This window comes from Nuphar pumila, chromosome 16, assembly GCF_984573655.1.
Source record: "Nuphar pumila chromosome 16, dmNupPumi1.hap1.1, whole genome shotgun sequence".
In the NCBI taxonomy this organism is placed as follows: domain Eukaryota; kingdom Viridiplantae; phylum Streptophyta; class Magnoliopsida; order Nymphaeales; family Nymphaeaceae; genus Nuphar; species Nuphar pumila.
Window position 1 is genome coordinate 64,749,914 of NC_143264.1, and position 23,499 is coordinate 64,773,412.

The following is a 23,499-nucleotide window of genomic DNA, read 5'->3' on the forward strand; positions in this document are numbered from 1 at the left end:
GGAATATATTTTGTCGCAGCCCTGGATGTTTTTAGGCGTGGTCCAATTCAAATTGGATTTGCAAGATTCAAATCTGACGATGACAGCAGCTTGTGGTGGCAAATCAGATTTGATTTGCAAGAATCTGACATTGAAAGCTTTTTGTGGTGGTATAGATCAGATCTAAGCAGCGTGACTAAAATCTAGTCAGATTTATAGTCATTGGTGGTGTAGATCAGATTTGATCAGTGTGATTAAAATCTGGTCAGATTCATAGTCGTTAGTGGGTGCACACATCAGATCTAAGTTCTCAGGTAGGATTCATAGACCCGAAAGCAAAGGTCCATCTGTGGAGCAGTCTGGTTTAGATCAGACTCAATATTTTTTCTTTGTTGCAGCAGGCTGTGTTTGTGTGTGGTAGTGCCTGTATTTTGGAACAGATCCATTATCTAATCTCATGGCTGAAACGCAGAAGTGAGATCTGAAGACTAAAACAGTGGTTGATTATAAAGCATTTGCAAACCCCTTTTTATATGGATCATCCGTAAAGCTGGACGAGACCAACTATGCTAGATGGTCTCATACATTCATGATGTCTGTGTAATGAAATATGCGGAAAAACAAAGAGTGCGCGTTAAGCACTTACAATATCCACTAATGAACAAACAAAAGGGCTAACACCTAAACCCACAAGAGACAACACAACATAAAAATATAAATGTCTCTTATTGAAAAGAGAGAGAGCTCTCAAGAGTGAAGAATACAAGAGGGGTTCACCCCTATATATACACAAAAAAGGAGAGGAGGGGTGGCCTTAGGCCTTAAAAGGAGAGCCACCTAGAGGGCTCCTCATGGAGTCGTTGGGAGCCCCCATTGGGGGGCCCATCGACTCCATGGTGGGGCCCCTTATGTGGCAAAAATAAAAAACAAAAAAGATAAAAAATAAAGTGTAAAATAATTACAAAAAATAAAAGCAAAAAAACAAGTACCCCTATCGGATACTTGTGAAATGTCTAAAATACCCCTAGTGGGTATATTTAGACAATATATATATAAATATATATATATAGATTACACATGCATTTTAACACCCTCCCTCAAGCTTTACGGGGATATGACTGAAAGCTTGTTAAGGAGAAACAAGAAACGAGAAGCAGCAAGGGCTTTAGTGAAGAAGTCCGCCAACTGGTACTCGGATGTGACGTAAGGAAGTGTTATGGTTCCTCTTAGGAATTCATCACGTACGTAATGACAGTCCATCTCAATATGCTTAGTACGCTCGTGGAAGGTGTGATTGCTTGCGATATAAATTGCGCTTTTGTTGTCACAACACATCTTCGAAGGAGTAGCGATGACAATGCCCATATCACTGAGAAGACTTCTTAGCCATACAAGTTCCATGGTTGTAGTGGCCATAGCACGATATTCCGCTTCCGTTGAGGACAAGGATACTTTGTGCTGCTTCTTGCATCTCCAAGAAATCATAGAGTCACCTAAGAAAACACAGAAACCCGTAGTTGAGACTCGGTCATTGGGATTTCCTCCCCAATCCGCATCGATATAAGCAATTAAATCAAGTGATGAGGAGGAGAAAAGAAAAAATCCCTTAGTTATGGTGTTTTTGATGTATCTAACGATCCTTAAGACTGCACTCATGTGCACGGTTGTAGGTGCATGTTGAAACTGACTGACTGAGTGGACGACATGAGCTATGTCTAGCCGAGTGATGGATAAGTAGGTTAGAGACCCAACAAGTTGCCGATAGGGAGTAGGATTCTCGAGAGGTGTTCAATCTTTCAATCTTAATTTCGCATTGATGACTTCGGGGGTTTCTATCTTCTTATCATCGGAGATACCAGACTTGAAACAAATGTCAGCAGCAAGTTGCATCTGAGAGAGAATGTACCCTCGAGGAGAGTACGCAACTTCAATTCCTAAAAAATATCTTAAGAAACCAAGGTCAGACATGTCAAAATTTTCTTTTAAAACTTTCTGAATATCATTAATTCCTTGCTCATCACTTCCAGTGATTATCATATCATCAACATAAAGTAGTAAAATAACTACTGAAGACCCTGCACTTTTCACAAACAAAGCAGTGTCAGTATAACATGAACGAAAATTCAAACTTGTCATTACATTACTAAATCTATCATGTCAAGCCTTTGGGGCTTGTTTTAAACCATATAATGTCTTTTTAAGTTTGAGAATTTTATTTTTACCAATACATACTCCTGGTGGGGGATCCATGTAAACTTCTTCATTTAATTCGCCATTTAGGAATGCATTCTTAACATCTAGTTGATAGATAGGCCATTTTTTGACTGACGCAATGGCGATAAGAGTCCTAACACTAGTCATCCTAGCTACAGGTGCAAAGGTTTCTTCATAATCTATATCATATTCTTGAGCATATCCTTTAGCTACTAACCGGGCTTTATAACGTTCTAATGAACCATCACTTTTATTTTTAATTTTGAAGACCCATCTACATCCAATCGATTTTTTTTCAGTGGGTAACGAAGTTATTTACCAAGTTTTTGCCTTTTCAAGGGCACTAAGCTCTAAGTTCATGGCTTCAACCCATTGGGAAATGTTTTTGGCCTCATCATAGTGTGAAGGTTCATTAAATGAGTGCAACGCAATTAGACACGCTCTATACCTTGGAGTTAGGGACTCATAGGAAACAAACCTATTAGGAGGATTGGAGATTCGACCGGATCTTCTTAAAGAGGTTTCTTCTATATTGGATCCTTGAGAGTATTTTTCTAAGGCGCTCATTTGAGCTTGTTTACCACGCCTAACATAGGTTTGGATTGGTCTATCACTTTCATCTACAACATTGTCAAGAGGAATATCCTCTAGGTCATTCACAGACTCATTAGAGATTTCCTCTTCTTGAGGAGTCTCATCTTCTTGGGAGAGAAGATCAAATAAAAAAGCATATTTACTTTCGTCAATATCTTTAGTTTTCACAAAACCATTTTCATTTTCCAAAAAGGTTACATCTTTGGATACATAGAGTTTGTTATTTTTCAAGTCAAAGAATCTAAAACCCTTTTTATTTTCTCCATATCCCAAGAAAACACATTCAATAGCTTTAGGAGATAATTTGTCCCTTTTATGTGTAAGGACAAAACATTTACACCCAAAAATTCTTAATCTATTGAAATCGGGTGTTCTTTCAAAGAGTTTTTCATATGGAGATGTATTTTGTAAGGATGAAGATATCACTCTATTTATTAAGTAAGTTGAGGTTAAGGCCGCTTCGGCCCAAAAACTCTTTGGAATCTCCTTGGAAATAAGGAGTGTCCTAGTGGTTTCCATGATGTGTCTGTGCTTTCTTTCGGCCAAGTCGTTTTGTTGGGGAGTCCTAGGACACGATCTTTGATGACAAATTCCATTCACTTCTAAATAATTTTGAAATTCATTTGATAAATATTCTCCACCCGAATCGGATCTAAGAGTAGAGATATTACTTGAAAATTGATTTTTAACTATCATATGAAATTTTTTGAAGAAGTCAAAGACTTCGGATTTTAAATTAAGAAAGTAGATCCACACATACCTAGTGTAGTCATCAATGAAAGTAACGTAATAGGAGTACCCTCCTTTAGACATGACCGGGGAAGGACCCCAAACTTCCGAATGGACTAACTCAAACGGTCTTTTGGACACAAAAGTTCGGTTTGGAAAAGGAATGGATTTCATTTTGCCAAAAATACAACTCTTGCAAACAAAATGTTTCTCATTACAAAATTTCTTTCCAAATGGAAAGGAGTACATTTTTTAGAAACTTGGATGTCCAAGTCTTTGATGCCAAATTTCAATATTTTTATCTTGGACATGGTTACAAAAAGAGTTAGTGGGGAGTTTCAAGTTGCTCATATAATAGAGATCTCCCCTCCTATGGCCTTGCCCAATCTGCTTCCCGGACCGGAGATCCTGTATAGAGCAATCCTTAGTTGAGAAGGAGATTTCACATCCATGATCACATATTTGAGCAACAGCGAGGAGATTTAAATTAAGTTGAGGTACAACTCTCACGTTTGGCACAAAGAAATCTTTGAAAAAGTTTAAAGTTCCAAAACTTTTTACTTGTAAAGATGTACCATCGGCAGTTGAAACATAGGAGTTTTTATAGTTATTACACAAATCGGAAAGCTTATTTTCAAGCGGGGTCATATGAAAGGAAGCTCCAGAGTCAAGGATCCAAGAAGACATACATGGAGGAGAGGAAGAAGCTATGGCGGCACCCGAGGTTGATGGTATCTTGAGTAGAGTTTGTAGTGCTTCCGATAGTTGAGCAAGAGAAAAAGATTCCTTCCCTTTGATGGTTTCCTCTTTCTTTTGAGTAACTTCTTCAACGGAAGCAACCTTATTTTTAGGTGCTTCATTCAACTTAGGGCAATTACGTCTTATATGACCCGGTTCTTGGCAATGATGGCAAATGGCTTTTATATAGTTGCCATTATAATTACTTTGCCTTCCAAAATGTGGAGGTTTGTAAGCTTTCATATGGTTGTCGGGTTTTGATACGGCCAAAACATCATCTCCTCCTTTAATCATGCCAAGACGAGTTTCTTCTTGGCATATTTCGGCTATGGCATCTTCCAAGGGAAGAGGCTTAGATCTATGAAGAAGGAAAGATCTAACTTGTTCATATTCTGGCCTAAGCCCATGTAAAAATTGGAAAAAGTGTTCTTTTTTCATTTGTTCCCTCCTTAATTTCACATCCACACTAGAAACCCACTTTGGTTCTAGTAAAGATAGTTCATCCCATAAGGGTCCAAGAGTGCTAAAGTAATCCCTTACACTCATTTCCCCTTGCTTGATAGTCCAGATTTTTTCTTGAAGAAAGAATTGACGAGCAAGGTCTTTTTGAGTAAACATACCTTTCATAAAGAATCATGCTTCATTAGCCATCCGAAACTTAGCAATGTTGGCGCAAATCTTGAGCTCCACATTATTCATGAACCAAGCAAGAATCTTGGCATGATTACTTTCCCAATCTTCCACTTTAGATTGGTGATCTTCAATGGCCTTCATGCGGGCATTTCCTTCAAGAGCTTTTTCTTGATCACCATCCATCTTAGATAATTGGAGTTGTGGTTCCGGAATGGTGCCCATAAAGTATCCCCAAAGTTTTTTACCTTTGAGGTTGTTCTCCATGGCGGCGGCCCACATCATGTAGTTGGAGCCATTGAACTTGAAGGAGAGATCAATCTTTTGTTATCCTTCCATTTAATCACTCACAAGAGGACAAACGAAGAGAGATACAACAAGAAAAAAATATAGCTACACAACTAGCTATATTAAGAAGAAGAGCATACATAAGGCTCTGATACCATGTAATGAAATATGTGGAAAAACAAAGAGTGCGTTAAGCACTTACAATATCCACTAATGAACAAACAAAAGGGCTAACACCCAAACCCACAAGAGACAACACAACATAAAAATATAAATGTCTCTTATTGAAAAGAGAGAGAGCTCTCAAGAGTGAAGAATACAAGAGGGGTTCACCCCTATATATACACAAAAAAGGAGAGGAGGGGTGGCCTTAGGCCTTAAAAGGAGAGCCACCTAGGGGGCTCCCCATGGAGTCGTTGGGAGCCCCCAACGGTCACAAATGTGACCGTTGGGGGCCCCATCGACTCCATGGTGGGGCCCCTTATGTGGCAAAAATAAAAAACAAAAAAGATAAAAAAATAAAGCGTAAAATAATTACAAAAAATAAAAGCAAAAAAACAAGTACCCCTATCGGGTACTTGTGAAATGTCTAAAATACCCCTAGTGGGTATATTTAGACAATATATATATATATAAATATATATATATATATAGATTACACATGTATTTTAACAGTCTGTCTAGAGGCATTGCAGAAAGCATATTTTATTGGAAAGTGAGCCTAAAGACAAAACTAAAAAGTATGTTACATGAGAAGAGGACAATGATATCGTCATGTCCTGGATTATGAATAGTGTATAACCTCACATAGCGGATGGGCTTATTTATTACACGACTGCAAAACAAATGTGGGACAATTTACGAGATACTTACTCACAAGAAACTAATGTGAGTCGTATTCTTCAAGTGGAGCAGATCTATCAGTTGCAGCAAGGAGAGCAAACACTAGCCCAGTACTATGCCTCTGTGAAAGCAGCTTTTGAGGGACTAAATGCACATAGACCATAGTGTTGTGATAAGCAAAAACTTCACCAGGAGCACACCATGGTTGCGTGGTTCCTTACTGGTTTGTCAGCTAAATTCTTAGTTGCCAAAGTTCAGATGTTGAGAGGCTCAGATGTTCTCACTCTTGCTGAGGCATATAATTGGTTGAGCAGGCTTGCCATGTCCCTTCCTTCATCCCAATCGGAGTCCTAAACCTCGGCTTTGTCTATTTCCTATAGTCGAGGCCGAGGTTCTACTCCTAATCCACGAGGTCGTGGACGTGGTCGAGGCACAGGAGGAAGAGGCAAGCTCTAGTGCACCTACTGCAGGAGATTTGGACATTTAGAAGATAGATGTTTTGACAAGCATGGACGACCTCCCGCATCTTCAGCTAAAGTTGCTACTAAGGCACAGGTTGTCAAACCTGAGTGTCCTAGTGATTCAGTTACTCTTACTCGTGTTGAGTATGATGAGTTGTTGGCCCATCGTCCATCTAGTTCCCCCATGGCTGATGTTGCATGTTTTGCAAGTGATGGATTATCTTGTCAAGGTAGTAGGTGGATTATTGATTCATGGGCATCTAGACATTTGTGTGAAAATTCATGTGATTTTTCAAATTTGAATCGTGTTGTTAACCATAAAAAGGTAGTTCTTGCCGATGAAAGTTTCTCTCCCATTGTTGGCCAGGAAAATATTTCTATCTCCCCTACTCTTCAACTATCAAATGTTCTTCATGCCCCTTCATTTCCTCAAAATTTGTTATCGGTTAGTCGTGTTGCCAAAGAATTGAATTGTAGAGTAATATTTGATCATGCCTGTTGTACTTTTCAGGACTTGTTGACGGGAAAGAGGATTGGTGGAGGCTATAAGGAAGGTGGAGTTTATTATCTACACCAACCGGTTGGATCGGTTCATTCGACAGTTGAGTCCCCTGCCGACCCAAGAAGAGAGTGAGAGAGGGTACATACCTGCGAATGGAGAGGAGGAGCCGAGAGGAGGAGCCTGGGAGGTGGAGTTGGGGCGTCGATAGGAGAGAGCTCGAGCTCAGGGGGAGAGGAGAGGAGAGATTAGGGCAAAAAAAACATTTGCCCTAATCCTCCTTTTCATCGGGGAAAAAAAAAATTAACGCCAAATAGTGGACAAAAATGACCCTGGGTGTGTTGACCGCACCCAAGGTCGTGTTGGCCGCACCTGCGTCTCATCGCGTCGCGTCGACGCGGGTGCGGCACCTGTTTTGCCGAGTCCCTGTGACTTATGCAAGACTACTTATGACCAATTTCAATGGAAAATAATAAAGGGCCCCTTGCATAACCTCCCCACTCGCTCCACTCTTGCAAGCCCATCTACTCACCACCTATGCCCTCATTCCCAAGTTCATTTTGAGCAAATAATACATAACAACATATAGTGATGCACAACTAAATACACAACCACATACTGATAAGTCATGTGACACTATTAACGTACTTGAATCACTTTTTTATTATCTTAATTGTGTGTAGACTCTAAAGTCTATATTTGCATTTCCAAGGATCCAGCCTATTTAAACTTTAAAAAGGAATCAATGTGCAAAAATGATAAAATCACGTTTTGCATATTTAAAGATAATATTTCTTGTCTTATACATTTCAATCTTACACAATACATTATCACCCTCAAAATTCATGTAAAAATATAGAAGAAAAATATTATAAAACATAATATTTCCAATATAAAGTAGAATTTGAAATATAAGCCCATAAATAAGACCTAGGAGTTGCAAGTAGTCATTTTGACGACTTAACTATATACAAAACTCAAACTTGTTCAACTTCTTTCAAGAAATGAATGCACATAACTACAAGAATAACATTTGGATTCCAAATTGAAAAAGATTAGAGTGTCGGACAAAGATGTTAGTGTCCCAAGTGAGGTATCCAGTTTGTGTAGAGAGCTTATTACATAATTATCTCAATTAGATTCTTCACTATTATGACTCAAATTAAATCTCGTGCTAACACGACATGTTTCAGCTCTCTTTTCATTCTTGAGCAACAAAATGCAGCCTATTCTTCAGAAACCATCACATAGGTATGGAGCAGGTGTGGAATAGAACACAGGTACAAAACATATGATACAAAAAAATTAAAAAATATGGGTACGAGGTATATATGCTTATGTGTGTGTCTGGGTGTGGGTGCAAATATACATGCTAATTTTCACAATTATGCAACACTTTACAAAATATTTTAGATGTAATGTTATAGACTATCAATTATGAACTAAAGTCCAAAGCATGCCAGCTATAGAGTTAACTTACAAAAAATGATCAATAAAAATATAGTTAACAGTAAAAAATCATCATTTGTAACATAAAACGGACATAATGGGTCAAGTAAAGTTTGAACTCGATTGTTCTGTACCAGAAGCACCTAATACCACAGATATAACACTAGTACAGGGGCCTGATATAAGTACGACGTTACATGTTCCCAAAAATTGCTTACATAAGTGTCTTTTGAATTGTCAGATATGAAGAAGCATTGGCTGGTAATTTAGACATTGGTTTGGTAAGTCATACAAGTTGATGACTGATAATTTAGTATAAGATAGTTTCCTCAAATAAAGTCAGTTTTACAATTATCAGTTTAGTTTGTGCCTGCTGATCAGATGAAAAGATTCATGCTATTGTTTGGAACTTTACGTTTTAGTGTTTTAGTGTTTTCATTCATCTATGAAATCATATTGCAAGTATGTTTTCTCCTTGAATTTAGGCACCAAGGCATCCAAATATTCTTGACTCGTTTCCACAATATAAAACATATGCATTTCAGCTTCTTGGTAGCAAACTGGTGCCAAAATTTAACAATAATAACCACAAACAATAACCTCAAAATCTTAAGTAAACAAAAAGAAGAGAACATCAAAAACAAGGTACGTGCCAACATACCTTCCCATGGCACCATAAGCATTAGCAAGGTTCTGGCATGCTTCAACGGAATCTGCATGTTGTTGCCCAAGAGCAACGTCCATGATGTCCTTGGCAAGTGCAAACATTTGTGCAGCTGAGTGAGGCCTGTCTAGCTCCATATATGCGGCACCAAGATTGTTGTATATATAGCCAACACCGAAATGCTTTGGTCCAAAGCTCTCCTTTAACCTCTCTGCTGCACTCTCCAAGTAAGGGATAGCTTGAGGCACCTTCCCCGTCAGCAGAAGTAGCCAACCTATCCGTCCAGAAGCACTGGCTTCAGCATGCTGCTCTTGTGGAATTTTCTCAAGTAATGCAAGCGATCTTTTCAGTAGAGAGATCGCAGTTTCAAACTCGTTCATAGTCTCACACAGCATCGCAATCTCTCCATAAGCCTCTGCAACCTTCGATGGTGCCAACAATTCCTTCTTATCAAGTATACCGCATGCAATCTCACAGCATCGCTTAGAGTCTGCAAACTTCTCCTGATTGCAAAGGGCCTTGGCCATCGCAATAAACACCAATGCTCGTGACTCGCTGTCTTTATCAGTCTGCTGGACAACCCCTTTCAATGTATTGATTGCCTCCTCAAACTTCCCAAGTGCAATCTGTATGTTGGCAGCATCGACCTCCGCATTAAGCAAATCCGATGACACGCCCCAGTTCTTCAAAACCCTCTGGGCCAATTCATTCTGCTCCAATGCCTTCTGATGCTCCTCCAGCCCGCAATATATCACCCCAAGAAGCCGTCGATCATGAGCTACCTCCAAAGAATTCTGCCCCAGTTGCTCCGTATGCACCTCCAGCGCCTTCAAACAAAGCGACAGCGCCTCCTTGAACCTCAAGACCGCCGCATAAGCCTCTGATACCTCCCTATAAGCAACACCCAATTCTCTGGAATTGGGCCCAAGAAGCAACTCCTTCAACTCCAGGCTTTTCTGAAGGTTATCCAAGGCTTCTTCCCTCCTACCCATCGCCGTCTTCGTGTTCGCCAACAGCAGTTGAACAGCATGACAAATCGGCCTAACATCAAACCCAGTACTCTCATTTTCAAGCCTACCCAATATCCTATTCGCTCTGTTTAAGTATCCTAAACTCTCATTGAACCTCTTGAGGTTGTAATGAACGGAACCCATAAGGTGCAAAGCCATAGCCATTGAAACAGCCGAATTACTATCACCATCATCATCATTCATCTCTAGTATCCTGAGAGCTCTACTGGCATAAACAAGGGTAGATTGGTGATCCGCACCTGTGGAGTCCAGGCACTGTCCCATCTTCAGGCAAGCGAGGCCGAGCCTCTTGTCGTTCTCGTCGAAGACGGACTCCATTGCCTTGAAGGCAGAGACCATTTCCTCCATTGTGGTCGCTGATTCGAACGCCTCATCGAGGTTGCTCTTTTCCTTGACTTTCCTCTGTCTGGAGGACAACGGTGGGTCGTTGTTTGGCACGAGGGTGTCGAGATTTCTAGATGGGTTCCTCTGGAATTGGGGGGTCCTCCTCTTGTAGAGGAGACCGTGGTGAGTTCTGCAGGGTTGGGGAGGTGAGTCGTGGAGGTCGGAGTGGAAAGAGAGGGAGATAACGGAGATGGGTGTCTTTGTATAACGGTTTCTCAGCTCCCTCAGAGATGATAGAAGAGAGGAAGCTCTTCTCATGGTGGGGAGTTTGTTTTTGCTGCAGGATCAAACGGTGGGGAGCGGTTAGTCGAGGAACAGTGCAATGGGCAAGGTAAAACCTTTTTGTTAAACCCGAGAAGAGGAGGGGATGAGGAAGACTTCCGCCCTTTTTCTCAAGGGAGATGAAATGAATGCCCCGAGAAATATGTGGTGGGTCCACATAGTAAATGTTGAATACTCAATTTTTTTAAAATAGCATCAGACATTCTCTCATGGGAAGCTCCTTTCGTGAGAAAGTGTCCTCAGTGGTTGTGTAAGAGACGCTTACACACCCACCGCAAGGGAAGCCTCTTTCCTTTCAAATAGCCACTTTAGAGGGAAAGTGCTTTCGGAGGGGGAGGTACGAACCCATTTTTATAGGAAAGCTGCTGTTTTTGCATTTATTATGTGGTTTTCACCATATATTTTTCTTAGGCATGTTTGTTTTACTTTTTGTAGGGCAGAGGCCTTGTTTCCTATGAATGAGAGCCTCCTTTATAGGAAAGGGCATGAAACGAACGCCCCCTTAAAGATTTGATTTTAGTTTTGTGATTCCAACATCATTTCTCACGCCCACTTGCTACTCCAGTGCCTATACTGTAAGCTTTAGGCTCATGGCTTTTTCAAGCCAACTTGGATTCTCAAGCTTTTTTTTTGTACAAGCCAATCTATCCAGAGAAAACCCATGCAAATTCCTGATTTCTATATTCTGCTCTATAATATAATATAATATCCCATCTTATCGTTGTTTCATTGTGGGTTGTGTTCAACTTCAAACAGCGCATCTTATAGTGACGAATATCTTTTTTTTCAAGGAAATTATAGTGACGAATATCACATTTTCATTGGTTTTCATTCGCCTACACTTGATAAACGACAGATTAGTATGATATTACAGTAATGCATTAATTTGCTCTAAAGGACCATCATATACACTAGCTCACTCCAAAGGAGAGTGTGTGTGTGTGTGCGCACGTGTCATTTGAGTTTCTTGTTCGGCCCCATCAAACTAAAAAGTATAGTCCCATAGAATAATAAGTCAGCACGAGCTCAGATCATTCACCATCCCATTAGAATGAGGCTGGTGAACGAGCCAAATGAGCCAAGCTTGAAGTGTTTAAAATCTGCTTATGTGTGTGGTAAGCCAAGCACAAACTCCCGGTAAACTAGCCAAATGAGCCAAGCTTCAACAACAACAAACAACAACTATGCCTTCATCCCAAAACAATTGGGGTCGGCGATATGAACCAAAAAAGAAAATCATTCTGGGTCTTTATGATCATTGCAAAAAATTTCCTCTTTGTTTTCTCTCTTTTTCTTCTTTTTCCCTTTCTAACCTCTATTTCCTTTTTAAAGGAGAAATAAAAACTAGAAAAGAAAAGAAAGAAGAAAGAGGAATTCTTTTGCAAAGATCTCACTTAACTTTAATTTTGAAAATTACTCGCCTCCATTTTGAAAATTTACGGAAAAATAGAGAAACGGGATTCGCTCGTCGGTACAAGGTTCAACCGTTCCTAACGCCTTTACCAGGAGTAATCGAACCAAGGATCGAACTTATGCTTTTTGCTTTGCTTAAATATTGTCTAAGAAATTATTCTAAGTCTAAATGCACAAAGAATCATGCTTGTGAAGTGCAAATGCAAGAATATATGCTTTTGAGAAAATAATTTAGAAATTTTGTGATTTATCCAAGTGATTCTGAAAATAGATTTAATAATATAATGAAGAAATGATTCAAAGGGTTGAAGAATTGGTTTAAAAAAGTTAGATTTTGAATATAACTCCGAATTTGAAATAGATCTGGAAGAAGAGACTTGAAATTTCGAGTCTTGGAATAATCAGAGCTGGAAAATGGATTTTGATTTGAAGAAAGAAGGAGAAAAGGAGATTTTTGGAACTTGAAATAGAATTTTTGAGAAAAAAATGAAGTTTCAAAGTCAAAATTGACTTTGAATTTGAATGAATCGATTCTGAAAAAGAAATTCTTAATTTCAGAACCTGAAGCAGGAATTGAATTTGGATTTAGACTTTTGAGAAATAGACTTGAACATGGTTTTGAAAATAGGAATTGAAAATGGAACTGGATTTGAAATCTGGAATCCTAGATGGAATTTGATCCGAAATCTGGAATCCTAGATGAAATTGGGTTCGAAGTCTGGAATCCAAGATGGAATTGAATCTGAAAATCTGGAATCCTAAATAGAATTGGATCCAAAGTCTGGAATCCAAGATGGAATTGAATCCGGAATCTGGAATCCTAAATGGAATTGGATCCGAAATCTAGAATCCAAGATGGGATTGGATTTGAAAATCTGAATCCAAGGTGAAATTGGGTTTTGAAAATCCAAAATGGAACTTTAAAGATGGATCTGGATTTTGGAAATCCAGATTTGATTTAAAAAGTCGGCTTTAAACTTTAGGGAAAATCGGATTTTGAGATTCAGAATCAATCTCAAAACCTTGATTTTGAATTGAGAATCAAGACTCAATTTTTAAATAGAACTTTAGAGATTTTGAAAAATAAAGAATAAACTTGATTTTAAACTTGAGTTTTGAAATTAGGAGATGAATTGAGAAATTCCAAAGTTTAAATTGAACTTTGAAATACAATATGGGATATTGAATTGAATTTAAAATTGAATCCTGAAAATGGAAATGAATTTGAATTTTCAAAGTTGAATTGAACTTTGAATTTGGATTTGAATTTAGAAATTGAATTTGGAATATAGAAGTGAATTTGAAATTTCAAAGTCAAATTGGATTTTGAAATTGAATTTTGAATTTTGAATTTTGAAGTGAGATAGAATTGAGAATAGAAAGATGAATTTGAATTTATAAGAATTAAAGATTGATTTGAGAAGTAAAGAAGATATTTGAAGAATTATCTCAAAATCACTTAGATTTTTGAAATAATATGAAAGGAATTTTGAAAATATGATGTAATTCTATCCTAAATGATGAATGAATTAAAAGAATTTGAAAATCATATTTCATTCTTTAAGTGAATTGAAATAAGATTGAAGATATAATACATTTCTAACTATGGTCATAAAATGTATTATATAATAATCATATTTAAATTCAAGTAAAGAATAAAACACATTTTGGTGCCTTTATAGAGTTTAAAATGAAATTAACTCTCAATATATTCTGACTATGGCCATTGATATATATTTTGAGTTAATTTCAAGTCAGACTCTAATAAAGAAAGAAAATATTTAAAAAAATATGATGATTTTTTAAAAAGATCTAGTGTGGATCCAGTGTTATTTCATAAAAGATGAAAACCATAAGTTTTGTCCACACCTTGACTATGGCCATTAATGCAAATCATCAACTTAGGATTTAATCACCTCTTATTAGAATGGTGCACGTGCCATTCGTGTTCCCATTCGTGAATTTTTTGAAATAAAAGAGAAAAATGATATGAAAAACAAGCAATTTCTAAGATATATACATGCTCATACATTCTAATCTAATGCTTGAAATGTAAATTTCTCATTATGATCTAGATATTACATTTGAATTGAATTGGACTTCAAATTCCTAATCTAAAAAAGAAATTCAACGATTTATAACTTTCCTGTAAAAATAGAGTTAATGAGATGTGAATATAGGAAGAAGATGGAATGTTCAATGTACGATGCTCTCAAGCTAATGAGGTTTCAGTATGTCATGGGTAAGAAGATATATGCCTTGGAATGCATTAAATGAGGGAATGATTGCCTAAAATACAGAAATGATATGTTGATGCCTACATGATAGGTTAAACTAATGGCAAAACATATATACCATTTGATCCCTAAACTAATGAGTATAGGCATGCATATGGAATGATGAAACACGCCACGATGAATGCAAGAAATGACTAACAGCAAATATGTGTGTGTTGTGTACATGTGATGTATGATGCTGGAGCCAAACAGGTGTACATACTATGCTAGCAATGCTACAAGAGCTGAAAGTGATTCCCTGTATGTATACAGGATGGGCTGTGGGATGTGGTGAAAAGAAGGTAAGGTAACAAAGTATATACAGGCTATTGTAAGTGGCACTGTAGCAGGGTCGTGCCTTGAGGATGGAGATGGTGCGGTACAGTGACTGAAGTGAAGGTGCAAGGTAAGTGCAAAGTAGTGTCGTGCACCTACAGTGAGTATGTGATGGGTGATGCATTTAACTGGTATGTGCATCAAAGGTGAAAGGAGTTGGTGCAGAAGTGTTGCACAGGCACAGATCTAGTGAGTGGCTTATAGGCAAGTAAAGTGTGTATGCACTGGATATGGGTAAAGGGTGCACAGACGAATGTAGTGGGAGGGTCTGTAAATACAATAGCAACCCACAAGCAGGAACCCATCTTTTCTTTCTCTGAACTATTCAGCATCTCCCATTGTTGTTGTCAACGCATCACTACATATGGAAGCCATTTTTGAAGCCTCGTCTGCCAGTGCGCTTGAGCACATTGGTTGGGGAATTCATCAATCCCCTACCCAAGATTACGACAAAGCAAATCACTTGTTGTGTATTTGAGCTTGTGCAGAAAGGTCCATTCTATCCACAGATTTAAATGATGACTTTAATTCTGATTTAAGCTTGTTGCTCCCACAGACACCAGACACAATTCACGATGTTATGGAGGATAATTGCTTGACGCAGAGGGTGACATGAAGATTGCACAACCTTTATGTACCTTGTCGATGTTGGATTGGGAAGAATTCCAGGCCCTACCATTCATTATTTGATGCCATGTTTATATTTTTGCAGGTATTCCCTAGCAGAAGTTGCTTTTCCCTCAACACTTTTGACCAAATTAAAACTTATCCAGTAGGTTTATCACTGGGATAGCGATGAAGGCATCAGAACTTCTGCAAAGGTTAGGACGATGTGCTCGAACTGCAAAGGATCCCCAGCTTGTATGACAGGAAAACATATGCCAAGAATCAGGCATCACGATTGTCATGATCATCATAGAAAACAGAAATAACATATATAAAGAGCATCACATAGCGGCAAAGGGAAAGTCATGAAAATAGGAGAGAGGAAAACTAATTGTTGTATCTTGACCTAAAAATTACAAAGAAATCTATGGAATCACAATACAGTAAATAAGACATGAACAAAATCAATCACAGGAACAAATGCTAAAAGAACAATATATATAGCAGATAAACCTAGGAAATGAAGAGAATATGGTAGAGGAAAACACAAGATGCTAGAGAAAGGGGATAGCATAAAATGGAAATGTGAATGCTGAGTTGAACACACCCTATACTGACCTATATATCTTTTTGTTGTACAGAGGCAGTGAGAGCTTGAGACTATACGCTAATCTGGATCCTGTATAGAGACATACATGGACGAAACAGAGGATATCCAAACTAAATAAAGTGCAGAATGAAGCAAAACACATCGTTGAAACAAGATAGCAAGCAAAATCAACAAATAAGATCACTAGATTTATCGGGAGATATGATGGGAAATATGAACTGTATATGCGATCAATCGCAGATGGTGATGATTTGTTTTCAGTGAGGTAAGGATGAACAAGGATTGGTCCCGTGGAAGACACACCTAAATTAACGCTAATGCATAGAATCACTACAATGTCTTGGAGATGAGGTACAAATAGCTAGACCTATTGCCATGGTGGGCTGAAAACATGGCTACCACTGGACTCGACTGATATTGAGCAACACAGGAGCTCAATGGGTGGAACTCATGCGATAGCTACAACGATTCATTGATAGTTGAATGTCGTGTAGGTGAGACTGGATACCCTACTGCAGGGAGAGATGCATGAATGATATTAACAGATCGACGTTATTCCTTTGGGAATCTGAATGGGTGATTGCTCAGCACCAGATTAAAAGTTTTGACACTCGCAGGAGATCAGTCATGAATTACTTCAGGGATTTGATCCAAGGTCTATAAGATAGCTCAACTACACTTAATATATGCCTAGTACGAACCATGTAGACGCTGGGTGGAGATCAAAAATACTGAAGTCCATATGATTGCAGAAACAACAACATGATGAGATGATCCCGAAATGCTAAAATGCAAGAATGTGGTGCCTAAAATACTGGAATATGAAGGAAGGCATAAAACAAAATGAACCCAAAAGGAAAACACCGTAAATGAACCCAAAAGGAAATACAGGAGCAAAGGATGATCTGTGAGCTAAAAAAAAAGTAAAACTACCATGAACCATCTAACGTAAGGAAAATTCAAGGCAAGTATGAAATATAGTAAACCAGAACAAATGAAATATAATTGCGAAAGACAGATAATAAAACAAATAAATAAGTAAAAAAAAGGGGGAATTAGGTGTTGGAATTGACGAATTTTGTTATTGTTGCATAGGGATGTATTGGGATTGTTATGAGCAATCTAATGTTTATCCAATGTGCGTTAATGGAGATCGAAAACAGGAAATCAAAGGAAAATCTTAGAGAAAACTAAGGGGGAGAAGCGGTACTCACCTGGTTTTTGCAGAAACTTTGAAGGAGGGAGGAGAGTAGATCCCAGAGAGAGTCAGAGGATGTATGAAGCAACGACGGGGTAAAAACTGGATCCTTAGTTGATCCCTCGATGCTGGTTTATATATGAAGGAGAAGAATGATCCAGAAACGGAGGGGAAGATGATGAGTTGGTTAGGGATCAACTGGTGATCCGTGGAGGAGGAGAATCGGAGGGTGGTTCATTTAGGGAACAATCGAGAAGATCATTGGAGGGTGGTTCTTGAAGGAAGAGGCGGAAGCCCCTCATGATCTCCTCCCTGCGGTCTCTCCTTTACAACGAGAGGTTGTTGGGGGGTTTTACAGGGGTCCTTCCATTTTGTTAGAATTTTTCAAAACAATGGTTGTTTTCAAAAGGTGTTTTTACACTTTTATAAAAGAAGTTTTAAACCATCTTTTTGTATTTTTTTCTTTTCCATTTTGATTTTTTTGTTCTTTTTCTTTGTGTTTTTTATTTTTTTGTGTTTTTGAAATAAAACTCTAAAACTATGGGAAAATAAGAAATTTAAAACTATTTTTTTGTATTTTTGAGAAATATTTACAAAAGAAGGGTTTTGATCTTTGGAAATTTCTTCAGAAAACCGTTTTGGATCTAGATTTTGAGGAGATATTCGAGTTTTGGATCTCGAATCGAGAAATACAGAATCGTTGATCCAACTGGATACCGGATGGACTGTCTGAGCCTTTCAGAAATTATTTTCGGTATTTTTGTAAATTTGGTTTTAAAAATTAGATAATGAGTCTCAGATTTGGTTTTTGAACTGGATCCGGATCTGAAATTGAGTCAGATATACAAAATGCATTTGGATTCCAGTGATATCGAGAAATAACTAGAATTTAGATTGAAACGACTCGATTTACTCAGAAAATGGGAGCCATGGCAAAAAGAGAATATTTATAAAATTTTAAAATATTTGGGATGTTCATAGTCTTCCACATGAATCCTTCTCCTCCAATCATTTCTATCCATTGCCATGTCCTCGGTGAGGTTCAAAGCATTCATATCCTTTCCTATCATCTTCATCCAAGTCTTCTTAGGCCTACCCCGACCTATTTTAACTAATATATTTTCCCATTTCTCCATCCTTCTAACTGGAGCATCATTAGGCCTTCGCCGAATATGTCCAAACCACCATAAACGATTCTCTCTCATCTTATTTTCAATGGATGCAACGCCTACCTTCTTACGTATCGCCTCGTTTCGAATCTTATCTTTATTGTATTTTCACACATCCATCTAAGCATACGCATCTCAGCTACACTCATTTTTTGAATATGATGTCTCTTGGCAGCCCAACATTCCGTACCATATAGTAAAGCGGGCCTAATTGTTGTCCTATAAAACTTTCCCTTCAATCGCAATGACATTCTACGATCGCACAACACTCCAGTTGCACTTTTCCATTTCATCCACCCAACCTTTATCCTATGATTTACATCTCCATCAATTTCTTCATACTTTTGAATGATAGATCCCAAATATTTGAAACAGTCATCCACCGGTATTTCTTGCTCACCAAGCTTCACTACACTCCCGTCACTACTTCGTTGCTTACTAAACCGACATTCAATATATTCTGTCTTACTCCTACTCAACTTAAAACCTCTTGCTTTTAATGTTTGTCTCCATAATTCTAACTTAGCATTAACCCCAGCTCTAGACTCATCAATCAAAACAATATCATCAGCAAACAACATACACCACGACACATTTTCTTGATTTGATCTCGTAAGCTCATCCATCACTATAGCAAATAGGAAATGGCTTAATGCAGATCCTTGATATAACCCAACCGTTGTAGGAAAATTGGTTGTCACCCCTCCACAAGTGCGGACATTGGTTACTACTCTTTCGTACATATCTCTAATTATACTAATGTACTTGAGAGAAACACATTTCTTCATCATTGTCCACTAGAGAACATTCCTAGGTACTCTATCGTATGCCTTTTCCAAATTAATAAAACCATATGCAAATCTTTGTTCCTCTCTTTATATCTCTCAATAAGTTGTCTAAGAAGATGTATATCTTCCATAGTTGATCTTCCAGACATAAAACCAAATTGATTCTCCGATATCATGACAACCTTCCTCAACCTATACTCAATCACCCTCTCCCAAAGTTTTATAGTATGACTCATGAGTTTTATACCACGATAGTTTGTGCAATCTTATATATCACCCTTATTCTTATATAGAGGCACCAAAGTACTCTTCCTCCACTCATTAGGCATTTTATTTGTCCGCCAAATCTTGTTAAAAAGATTTGTCAACTATTCTAAACATTTCTCACACAAGCATTTCCAAGCCTCGATAGGTATACCATCTGGGCCAACTACCCTTCTTGATTTCATTTTCTTCAAAGCCTCTGCAATTTGTTTCTTTTGAATCTTGCGCATAAAGTCACGATTTATCTCATGAAAAGGAATGGAGAAGTCTCCAAGATTCTGAGCATGACTTCCATTAAATAGCTTATCAAAATAATCTTTTCATTTCTCCTTAATCTCCTCATTTTTGACTAAAACCCTTTGCGTTTCATCTTTGATACATCTACCATACCCAGATCCCTCGATTTCCTATCTCTCATTTTTGCAAGCCTATAAATATCCTTCTCACCCTCTTTGGTATCCAACTTGTCATAAACCTCCTTATATACCTTATCTCTTGCATTTCGAACTACTTTTTTAGCTTCCTTCTTTGCTATCATATACTTCTCCAAATTCTCATTATCACGACTCTTACTTAGATTTTTATAACACTCTCTTTTAACTTTAATAGCTAATTTGACATCCTCGTTCCACCATTATGTATTCTTACCTAGCGGTGCATCGCCTTTAGACTCACCCAATACCTCCTTAGCCACCTTTCTCATGCCACCCGCTATCTTATTTCATATTGATTCTGAATCCTTCTCGAGACACCAATCAGTTCTTCATTTTATCTTCCCTGTTTACCCTTTTCCTGCACATTTCGTTGTATATCCTAAAGCATGGCAAGTAGTTTGAGATGTTCATAGCAGCATCAATGCCATTTATTTGCAATAAAAAGCGTTGGCTATTACCTCTAAAGCCAACACTTATCACAGGGTTTATGTTTTGTTCCTCATATATCATTTGCAAAGTCTGATTTAAATGCATATTTGGTTCATTTTATGAATCCGGTCTCTTTGTTTAGGCAATAGCATTCATGAGTAACAAGTGAAACACCCCTGTTTCGGAGGTTTTGAATTTCAGTTCTTTCTGTATACTTCTATATTCTATTAATTTCATGCATTATTTCCTGTTGCTGTCAATGGTTATGACAACATCTTTGCTGCAGCTAAGATCATATCATAGGACAAACCAAAATCTAAAATCATTTCTCCACTTTCGTTTCTTTCTCCTATACCATAGCCTTGATGGATACTCTCAAATCCATCCCTACTGGTTGATATTTTGAAATGATCTTTTTAAAACAATTATTTTCAATAAAACTTTGGAAAATCGTCAACCAAAAGTATAAAAACCGACTTTCCACAAAGTGGTAAGTACGGGTCAAATCCTCAGGGAACAAGAATTAATCAAGATATTTCTATAAAATTTAATTTATTAATTACAAATATCAATCTATAATTACAAAGGTAATACAACTACAATTAATCACTAAAATAAAAATAGAAAAGCAACTAAGTCTTCTGATCCATGCCAAGGGTATTTCTGTCTTTTCGCCAATTATTCACTCTTCGCACTTGGACAATAACTGTAAAACCCCATTTAAAAAAAAAATCTATTTGGACCCGGGCCGGGTCGGGTCCAGACCCGACCCGGGCCCCTTTTTATTTTAGGGTTTTCAAAAACCTAAGCATTCGGGCGCCGCAACCCCCCCTTTTTCTTTCCCCTTCGCATGCGGGCAAGTTTGGGAAACCCACCAGAGGTTTCCCCTTTCGATTGCCCCCTGCGCCTTTTTGAGGGAGGTTGGAGGGCGAGGGGAGTCACGCCTCCCTCCCGCAGCCCTCGCTCCCCCCTCCGCGCCGGTCTCCTCCCTGCTGCACACGCCGCCGACGCCGGCCACCACTCCCAGGTACGCCGCTCTCTTCTCCTCTCTCTTCTCTTCTCCTCACTCTTCTCTTCTTCACCCCCCCCCCCCCTTCTGACACCTCGCCGGGAGGCCGACAGGCGGCGCACGGCCCCTGCTGCGCCCTCCCACGTCCCCTGATGCCTTTCGGAGGGTCGGCAGGGGTCCAGTCACCCCTGCGGCACCCCCTTTTTTGCCTGTCATCTTTGGGATCGTCGTGGCTCGGTCTGGCAGGGGCTGGGGGCCCTGCCATTCGTTGACTCTTCCGGGCAGGGGCCGAGGCCCTGCCACCTCACCGCTGTCTCGTGTCTGTCGGCAGGGGCTCAGCCCCTGCCACTTGACGTTTCTGGCAGAGGCTCAACCTCTGCCACTCTTCTTTTGCCGGCAGGGGCTCAGCCCCTGCCACATAATTGTTGCTGGCAGGGGCTAAGCCCCTGCCACTTTCATTTTTGCCGGCAGGGGTTCAGCCCCTGCCACTTCATCGGTTCTGGCAGGGGCTCAGCCCCTGCCACTTTCATTTTCGCAGGCAGAGGCTCAGCCCCTGTCACCTTCATTTTCGCAGGCAGGGGCCCAGCCCCTGCCACCTAATCGGTTCTGGCAGGGGCTCAGCCCCTGCCACCTTCATTTTCGCAGGCAGAGGCCCAGCCCCTGCCACCTAATCGGTTCTGGTAGGGGCTCAGCCCCTGCCACCTTCATTTTCGCAGACAGGGGCCCAGCCACTGCCACCTAATCGGTTCTGGCAGGGGCTCAGCCCCTGCCACTTTCATTTTCGCAGGCAGGGGCTCAGCCCCTGCCACTTGGCTATTGCTGGCAGGGGCTCAGCCCCTGCCACTTGATTGTTTCTGGCAGGGGCTCAGCCCCTGCCACATTTGCCGCTTCTTTGCGTTTGGCAGGGGCTGAACCCCTGCCGCCTCAGTAGTTTTTCGACAGGGGCTCATCCCCTGTCGCCCCGCTGCCGTCTGCAGGCAAAAAGGCTTGTCCTTGACGTTCTTCTGATTTCTGCCAGCAGGGGCACACCCCTGCTGCCTCTCTTTTTCCTATAGGCAGGCTTGTTTTTCTATTTCTCCGCATTATAATTAACATAGCACTGTTGCAGACCTCGCATCGGACCCCCGCTCTGGCTCCGCGGCCCGAGCCTCGTATCATCTACACGCGTAGACGCACGCAGCTGCACGACATCCCGAGGTAGGGGAAAGTCGCACAAATAGTGTGTATGAACAAAATGAAATAAGACTTCTAAGATAGAATAATTATTTTGCATATTTGCGTATCTGAAGAAGTATTGGTTGATCAATGTTTTACTCTTTGTGATTCTTTTGAAATTGCATAATGTAAATTCTTTGGGTAGACTTATTCTAGAAAGAATCAAGTAGTTTACTTGGCATGCCTGTTTACGTGTACGATTACTTAACTCATAATTGTCTATTATGCAAGCTTATTCCTTTGAAAATGCATACTTAAGATAGACTTTGTGAAGAGACTCAAAACCACTGCAATTGCTATTATAACCGAACCTTAAGGCAGGTACGGTATGAATTTTATGTAAGATCATGGAGGGTATTGAAGTGTGAAATCTATACTTTACTGATTTTGATGTGGTAATATCGGCCTCCACAGGCCAATTGCTCAGAAAAGCAAAACATGTCATTTAGGAACCAAAAGAATCATAAAACATTATGTTGCCCTCTCATCGTAGTTGTACCTCTAGGAAGGTACGATCGTACTTTTGGACAAGTACGTCCCACGTGGGTTACGATGGTGGGATGATGAGGTTGTAGCAACCTCGATGAGTGCAATTAGCACAATGCTGAGATCACATAAATGGTGACCTTTCGCCTTCACAAGCAAGATGCTCGAGTGGGTCTAATGGACCAGAGCATGTAGGATGGGGCGGCGGTTAAGAAACCCCCGTCGTACCCATCCGATCTTCACGGTTCATCAAGGGAGAGGATGGATGGTACAAAGACTCCGATGGACAGGTTGTTAACAACCACCCCACGGGCAAAAGACTCGGTTTTCCCCAGTCATCGGAGTTAGGGGAATTGGGATTACCATAAATTATCCTAGGTGGTAACTCTCAGGCACTTCTGCAGAAGTTGGATGCATCCATGGGCCACGAATGCCTTTGGGGATTTACTCTCTTGGTCACTGACCGTCCCCTTAGGAGCGG

At 39.6% G+C, this 23,499-nt stretch overlaps 1 protein-coding gene across 1 annotated transcript in view; it reads right to left on the bottom strand.

The window, feature by feature from the left end:
* Positions 1–10,828, bottom strand: part of LOC149813378 (Tetratricopeptide repeat (TPR)-like superfamily protein) — a 34,636-nt gene extending 23,808 nt beyond the window's left edge. Inside the window, exon 1 of the mRNA XM_089990926.1 lies at positions 9,086–10,828. Coding sequence (XP_089847052.1) covers positions 9,086–10,761 — 1,676 coding nt within the window. The 5' untranslated portion in view covers positions 10,762–10,828. The remainder of the gene's footprint in view (positions 1–9,085) is intronic.
* Between the last annotated feature and the right edge of the window lie 12,671 nt (positions 10,829–23,499).